Source organism: Gymnoscopelus microlampas (genome assembly GCF_963454915.1).
Source record: "Gymnoscopelus microlampas genome assembly, chromosome: 21".
Taxonomy (NCBI): Eukaryota; Metazoa; Chordata; class Actinopteri; order Myctophiformes; family Myctophidae; genus Gymnoscopelus; species Gymnoscopelus microlampas.
The window spans coordinates 23,922,255-23,930,720 of NC_139958.1; the positions used below are offsets into that span (position 1 = coordinate 23,922,255).

General features: G+C 41.5%; 1 protein-coding gene across 1 annotated transcript; it reads right to left on the reverse strand.

Annotated features, from left to right (window-relative positions):
• Positions 1-333: 333 nt before the first annotated feature.
• On the reverse strand, positions 334-6,742 carry drg1 (developmentally regulated GTP binding protein 1). Its single transcript, XM_084047942.1, has 9 exons — positions 6,588-6,742; positions 4,870-4,993; positions 4,563-4,738; positions 4,403-4,472; positions 4,102-4,271; positions 3,492-3,622; positions 1,973-2,140; positions 1,185-1,307; positions 334-962 (listed from the first exon to the last, which is right to left on the reverse strand). The coding sequence occupies exons 1-9, from the start codon at positions 6,624-6,626 to the stop codon at positions 863-865; spliced, it is 1,101 nt and encodes a 366-aa protein (XP_083904068.1). The 5' UTR covers positions 6,627-6,742; the 3' UTR covers positions 334-862.
• Positions 6,743-8,466: the final 1,724 nt, after the last annotated feature.

Sequence of the window (8,466 nt, forward strand, 5' to 3'; positions counted from 1 at the left end):
ATGTCAAATTCCTGTTCATTTGACTATTTGAAGATCCGGATCCGGTCCGGGTTTTCTTCCTAATAAAAATAGCAACATCAACAGGAAGTTGACTTTTGTTTTAACATTTGTACTGGATTTGGTGTTGTTCTATATTGTCAGAATTAACTTCATTTCATTTATGGACTAAAATAGCTCCTGAGCCTCTTCATTGTACTGTACTATACTGTAATATGAGCCCATGAAGAGCATATTTTTTTTCTTCAATTTCTATCTATTTCTAATCAATGGAGCTACATTGGACATGAATATACGTTAAATAAAATAATTTGAAAGACAAATGAAACTGCAAGCTTGTTTTATTGTACGTTTATTAATGTCAGGGCTAACGGTTTAAAACTGGTTGTGAACCTTTCCCAGTTAAAGCTGCAATCTGGAACTTATTGATACATTTAAATCAATCTTTATGGTAGACTATATTAATACAATATAACTAGTACATCTGCAATGGTTGTAGGTGGTCTCCCTACTCTTTAGACCCTGGTGGGTAGAACACCTATTGGTTGACAAGTAGTACTGCCTGAAGCTCATAAGCAACATCTCCCCTGGCCAAGCAGGGATTTCTTCTTGATGGAGGTTTGATCGGCCACATGGAAGACCCAGATTGAAATCCTGGGTAGGACATGAAACCTTTTGCAGCTTTAAGTGCTTAAGATCTTAATTAAATGCCAATCGCATTATTTTTTTTTCGCTTCTTCTTCCCTCAAATACAAACAAACTGGGAACCACATGGCACCATTATTCTCATGGACATGGTTGTGGATTTGGTAATTGCTGATGACACCTTTTAATAAAGAGGCCATGCAAAAGATCAACTCTTCATCTACTTCTTCACCAGCTGGATAACATCCTCATCTTCCATGACATGGTCTTTTCCCACTTTTTGTGGGTTGTGTTTCACAGATGCGCCCCACACTAGTGCACTGTAAGGAAAGGAAAGAATATGAATTGGCATCTGCAACAGTAAGTGTGTTCTACTCAGGCTAGTAGTAGTATGGTTTAGTTATATTTCACACTTAAACCATATTTTATACTTTCCAAAAAAATGTAAATCTAGGGCTGGTATTTTGTATGAATACAATATCTAAAGAGAGGGAATTGCTTTTAAATAGTACACAAATTCTATGAAAAGCAATGACACTCACTATTTGAATTCTTTGAGGAGATTTTTGTGAATCTTGTTGCAAAAGTCTTCCACAGCTGTATGTTCATCAGGGAGTACAACTGGAGAGGTGTAGTCAGGAAGTTGACCTTTGGGTTTGGTGTAACTGAAAAAGAACACACATACATAATCACTGACATGTTCACTGTACTGTTTTACTGTGCCGATTACCTAATTCTAAACAAAACAAACCAAAGTGGAATATAATTCCTGGTTCTGTAGTATTAACAGGGCTCAAACACTTTAATTAAAGCTGCAATCCAGAACTAACTTCAATGAATACCACATTCATTTAACCAATCTGTATGGTAGATGTTAATACAATATAACTAGCACATCTGCAGCGATTGGAGGTGGCCTCTACAATTCCATTGAGAAATGTAAACCCTGGTGTCAGATATGAAACCTACTGTTTCATAAGTAGTATTGCCTGAAGCTCATGAGTGCAATATCTCTCCCCTAGTCAAGCAGGGATTGCCTCTTGACTGAGCGAAATATGTTTGGTCTCTCACGTGGAAGACCAGCGTTTCGAAACCCCGGGGAGGACAAAGTTAAAGATTGCAGTCATGCCAATTCAACCTCCACCACACATTTCTGTGTTGCCACTGCTACTGTAATCTACTGGCTCATCTGCCAGTGGGGAGAACGTAGCACCTCTGTCCCACACCTCCCGTTCAACACCCTCCACTAAGCAGTGACAAAGGTCGGCCTCTTTTCTTGTCTCTCAACATCATTGATAACCCTAGTGATTGTTGGTTACACCATACTTACATGCGCACTAGCTTTAGGTAGTCCCACATCTTTTCCAGCAGGTCGTCAAAGTTCCAGCGAGAGTGGGCCGAGATGGGCACGCAGTGGGGAACCTTGTAGATGATGTCAAGTTCCTCAATAGAAATCTGGTCAATTTTGTTGAGCACATAAATGCATGGGATGTAGACCCTGTTGGACAAAAAGGCAAAGTGTGTGAGCCAAGTGATTTCACTCGAGTGCATTTCAAATACTAATGTCTGTTAACACATCGGGTGCCAGCATTTTTTCATAACAACTTACCGTGGGTGCCAGCATTCTCTCCATTGACTGCGCTTTGCTGTTTAAAGATTCCGCGTGCGTTACAAGCAAATCCACGCAAAAAAAAGCATCGATTCATGTTGTGCCATGAGCCTGGCTACAGGCTGGAACCATAACATTACCCTGTCGAGTTACAACGGGGGGGGGATCGCGCATCGCGCATGACCGGTTTTCCCCACAGGAAACAGATTCGGAGATATAGGCGTTTCAAAGTAGGAAATAGACAGGAAGCGGATGGGGGAAAAAAATTGTTTCCGGTGAGCGATCTGGCACTTCCTTCGCAGGATTACAATGGGTGCTCCCAGAGCTGCTCTAGCCCCGCCCGCGCGGAGAAAAACGAAAAAAACAAAAAGACTAAACTCACGGTTCAGACCGTGTTCGGCACCGAAGCAGCGGAAGCGCTACTATGTAAACACACGGTTCAGACCGTGTTCGGCACCCGATGTGTTAAACAGATTAAGGAAACAAATGGGTACCGGTACACTACCAAAAAAGAATGAATTAATACACATCAAATATCCCACACCCTTATGTTATTTACTAGCAACAACCACCTTTTCATAAATTGACTTACAGTAAGTGTACATTTGTAATTAGTCAAACAGACATACAATGCTGGATCTTTACTTTCTGTTTAAATGCTTGCTTAGTGATGAGCAAAGTATGCACTTTCTTAAGTTATTTTTCTGAGCCTTTATTTGATATTTGATAGTGTAGAGACGGGAAACAACGAGGGAGTAGGGCAGTGACATGCAGCCGGCCAGCGCGTAATAAAACTGAGGACTTGCCGTCAGTCATTAGAGCCCATGTGGTATGCAGCCTAACCATTCAGCCATCATGTCGCCCCTGATATTATTTTAAGGACTTCAGTCCAGGTGAGAGGCACATCAGTTAAGAAAAAGGTCACTTGTAGAATGCAAGAGACCTGTTGCTTTGCTTGCATGAGTAAACTAATCACCCCGGTCCCCCACAAATGCATGAACCTATGTAACTCACACACCACGTGTGCTGATGCGTTTTGAGCTTGTCGATCTGCTAAAACTCAAATTCCATACAATATCAAAACCTTAAGAAACACTGGACATTTACAAGCTCACAACGGCGACTATTTCTTACATAGGGCTCAAAGTGGTTAGTTAATTCATAATGTATTCTTAGAAGTTTGGGTCCGGGAAGACACCAAATGTATCTTTTAACCATCTTTGGTTGCTTGGCTGCATACCTGTTCCCTTCCACACAATCAATGAGGTCATCAGCCGTAGAATCGCTGCGAAGAGTGATATCAGCATTGTGGATCTTGTACTCTGCCAGGATAGACTTCACTGTTTCAGCATCAAGCTCAGTCTGTGCACACTAGAAATTGAAGACGAGAAACAGGTAGAATCCCAGTCAATACAAGACAAGGTTATGCTTAACCACTTCAACCCTCTATTCGGCCTGCGTTACAACTGTACTTTGACCTTTTTTCCCCCCGTCTACACCAAATCTCTCCACCAAAAACTGCTGATCTACAAGCTTACAACGCGACGCATTTTGAGCTTGTAGATCCGCTATTTTTGGCGAATATTACCCCAGAATAGTCATGCTGGGGTTAAAGTGGTTAAAGTCTGATTTATACTTAGCTGCACATTGGTTGTCACGTGCCAAAATAGCATACCTATAAGCACAATGCAATGTAACGTGTTGTGAGCTCTGATCTGCCATTTTCCACATGTGACACAACGTGCACAACAAAGCAAAAAAAATGCAGGCTTCAGAAAAGAGTGTCATAAGAGAAAACATTTAAATGTGAAGGAGTTCAATTATGATCTGTAGTGCTGAGTCAGGCGTACTGTGGCCGTGAAGTTGATGCCTCCTTTGTCCTTCTTCTTGTAGCCAATGTTGGGTGGTTGTTTGTTGAGTCGGATGCCAAAGCCTTCCAACTCATGTTCTATTAGCTTCTTATGACCAAGAGGCTTTAGCACATCGAGCACAATAAGGATTAAATTGCAGGTTCGAGCCACTGAGGGAGACATAAGACCACAGACAGTAACTCCACTTGTTAAAAACTATTTCACTTTGTAGTCCATGTGCTGACAACATCCAAGAGTTGACTTTACAGTCCTTGCAGAAGCATCACTTGATATTACTCACCGGCAATGACCTGTCGTCCTCTGCCCTTGCCATCCTTGGCCCCTTCAATGATTCCTGGGAGATCCAGGAGCTAAGAAAACAAATGAATAAGTAAGCATCCTTGCAAAAACATGGCCAATTTATAGCTTATTGTTTTGAATGTGCGAACAGAAGATTGTACCTGAATTTTGGCACCTTTGTAGCGAATCACTCCAGGCACAGTTGTAAGGGTGGTGAATTCGTAAGCTGCTACCTCAGAGTATACACCTGCCAGATTGCTCAACAGGGTGGACTTCCCCACTGAAGGGAACCCAACAAACCCAATACGGGCATCCCCCGTTTTTGCCACATCAAAACCTAGATAGAAGGAAAGATAACTCACAATAAAAAGTCAAAACAAGTGCTACCGAGTGCTCAACACTATAATATATTACGGAATACGGACAAGCCCCAATACACAAGGTAGAAACTAAAACAAATGGTCTCACCCTCTCCAGTTCCACCACCAGTGCCTCCTTTTGGTGTGATGAGTTCTCTTCTCAGTTTAGCAAGACGTGCTTTGAGGAGACCCAGATGATGGGCTGTGGCCTTGTTCTTTTGCGTCCTGGCCATCTACCAATAAGATTGAAAGAGATTAGCTCTCTGCTCATCCTTCCACAGAGAAAACAATTGTCTGTGTGTCTTTGAATCATTCAGAAATTATAAGAGGCGACATATTATCTACCAAATTAATCTCTGTCTCAGTCTCAGCCAGGGAAAGACAAGCAGAATGGGAGCGGGGTAGTGGTACTGACAAAACGTCAGTACCACTACTGAAGTTTATATTATATTATATTATTTTACAGGACTTTAACTACATTAACATTTACCCTGGACTCCCTATTTTAGGCAAATTTATAAATATTTTTTTTTAAATCCACAATTCTGCCAACACTAAAAATAGCAGATCTACAACCTCACCGCGGCGTAGGCCTATATAGGATTTAAGTGGTTAATCCAAAATGTAACTTGTAACATTACAGTACATATGTTAGCATGATAATCAAGACAGTTTGAATGAGAGGGAATTGGCATGGCTACAAGCGACTTAAGCCATACCAACGTTAGCCTATGACAGATAATCTTTCTCCTCATCAACGAAAATATAGTTAGAATTGACAGCTGGTTTGGGTTGGTCATCTAACCAGAGACAGAAACTATCAGCTTGGTTGGTTGACACTCTGGTGTAGACTGGGATCAATTCACTTTAGCAAAATGCAGATCCGGTCTAGAACGGACACGGAAACGGTATGTGTGTGCAACAACAAGTAAGTTACAAATGACCGGATAGAGTAGGCGGCCTCTAGACCGGATCTGAGCACCAAGTAGTAAATAGAAAGGCTTTCCAGTTTCCACAGAGAATGCAGAAAGCCTGGTGGTGCGAGGTCAACTCAGACAACACAGTGGCTTAAATATAATGTAACTGTAAACGACAAATGAATAAGGTAATGTGTGTATATTACCTTATTTAATGTAAAAAACATTCGAAGAAATGTGGTTAGAGCAGTGCTGTTACTGATAACAGTACTCAGGCCCCGCGAGCAGGCAATGGTTAGGCTAGCCCTGAAACATGGCAGTCATGACAAAACTTCAACCTGTTTTTTGCACTCTCTCCATTCACAGCCCATACATCTACATAAACGTTCAGATTTCAAATATAAAGTGCTTACCCCGTGCCCACGGATATTACCATTCACTTCGGGTGGGTATATAAGTACCCGTGTCTACCGTATTGTTCAATAAAAAGCATTTAAATCCGATCGGCGGCCATTTCCCTCATAGTTAGTATGTACCAGAGTGCAATACACCTCCCAACCGATAGGGTCGCGTAGTTGAAAGCAGACGGAGAAACTTCGGAGAAAATGGCCACCGATCGGATTAAAATGCTTTTTATTGTACAATTTTGTAGATACGAGTACTTATGCGGGCCGATAAATAATTGTAACGTCTGTGGCCATGGGTTAAGCACTATATATTTGTAGTCTGAACATTTACGTAGATGTACGGGTTGTAAATGGAGAAAGTGTAAAAAATAGGTTGAAGTTCATCCATGACTCGCCCGTCGTGGCGATCCATGGCTAATAATGGTTAGGCTAATCCTAGCTAGCATTCATGGCTAAAAACGTGTCAGATTAATTTCCACTAGTTTGGTACTGTGTTACTTTACCTCATTTTCGATCTCTGCTATTTTGGCGAGTAGACTCATGTTGACGGAGATTCTAATGTCAGATCGACTTCACCTATGGAAATATAGTGACAATGTACACATGGGAGTTCACAAAGTTGTCCAGCATGCACACATCAGCCACCGCCACAGCCAGCGGTGTTGCCAGATTGTGTTAGAGAAATATGCAACCAGGTCTAGGAAAAACAAGCCCAAAAGAAGAGGCCACATGAACACTTTATAAACCGATATGCATTGGCTATTTGAAAATAGCAGATCTACAAGCTCGACGCTTTGTGAGCTTGTAGATATTTTATTTAAAAAAAATAATTGAAACATTTTAACACCACAAATCTGGTATGGGGGTCTCTGGCACAAAATATTTTCAGATTGGGAAAAATACATATTCATTTTGGGTGGCCCTTGACATGAAAATGTTTGAGAACCACTGGTTTAAACAACATTTTGGAAACAAGCCCAACATAAGAAACTACACATAGGAACAAGCCCAAAAAAACGCAACCCGCAACTACCAATATTTACATACAAGCGACTTTACAGAAAAACAAGCCCAATGTCGCTTATACTGAGCAGACATGGCAACGCTGGCCACGGTAGCAATCCTTCTGTTTGTGCGGGTTGCAACCATTACTTTTAGGTGCATACCGCCACCTGCTGTACCGGAGTATGAGCCCCTGGATTACTTCACACAATTTAGCAAACAAATACATAAGGATGATAATAATAATAAGAGTAATCAATTATATTAAATAATAGTTAGGAAAAAGAAAGCCAATTACAAATTCTGTAATATGATCCTATCTACTTCAACTATTCCACTACTGCTTTCTGTGTAAACTGTGCCCCATCTCACTGCTTTCTGTGTGAACTGTTCAGTACCCCATCTCACTTGCTTTCTGTGTGAACTGAACCCCATCTCACTGCTTTCTGTGTGAACTGTACCCCATCTCACTGCTTTCTGTGTGAACTGAACCCCATCTCACTGCTTTCTGTGTGAACTTTACCCCATCTCACTGCTTTCTGTGTGAACTGTACCCCATCTCACTGCTTTCTGTGTGAACTGTACCCCATCTCACTGCTTTCTGTGTGAACTGTACCCCACCTCACTGCTTTCTGTTTGAACTGTACCCCATATCCTGAGATAGGCCTACCCAATAGGTTCCATTCTCTTCCTTCCTGCCACACTACTCCTGTGTGTGTGTGTGTGTGTGTGTGTGTGTGTGTGTGTGTGTGTGTGTGTGTGTGTGTGTGTGTGTGTGTGTGCGTGTGCGTGTGCGTGTGCGTGTGTGTGTGTGCAAACATCTTTAACTCAAATGAGCAAGCATGTCATCAATAAGGAAACAATTTGGATATCTGCTCTCTTTAGGACGTTGGTTTGACTCGTTAGAAATGGATGACTTTGCTACATTACTTAGGTTGTGTAGGCTAGTTGAAACACTGATCAGTGTTGTAATGCTATGATACAGGACAAACTGGGTTCTGACCAGCGACACCACTTGCATGAATATGATCACATCTTAACCTCAGGGAAAGACAAGCAGAATGGGAGATGGAGGTTCTAAAATGTTGCCCCATACATTGGCTACTGACAGTACTTCAACCACATTATCCCTGGAGTCCCTATTGTGGGCATATAAAAATGCTTCCTTTAATTCATAATTTTTTGTTGTTGTTCCGTAGAGAAAACAGCAGATCTACAACCTCACAAGCAGTTGTAGTTTGTTACCACTGTGTGTGGATTTCCTGAGCTATTATAATGTAGTTGTAGAAGAGAACACACTGGAGCAGCTCGGACAATTAAAGCCTTTATTTTATTAAGGTTCTAGTACAAATAGTGACTGACGTTTCGATGCTACTGCAT

Excerpts from the sequence above, each read along its gene's own strand:
- drg1 (XM_084047942.1), bottom strand. The coding sequence starts at position 6,626 with ATGAGTCTACTCGCCAAAATAGCAGAGATCGAAAATGAG. Across the intron at positions 4,739-4,869 it reads TGGTGGTGGAACTGGAGAGG|GTTTTGATGTGGCAAAAACG; the intron begins GTGAGACCATTT and ends CCTTCTATCTAG. Across the intron at positions 3,623-4,101 it reads GCATCAACTTCACGGCCACA|TGTGCACAGACTGAGCTTGA; the intron begins GTACGCCTGACT and ends TTCAATTTCTAG.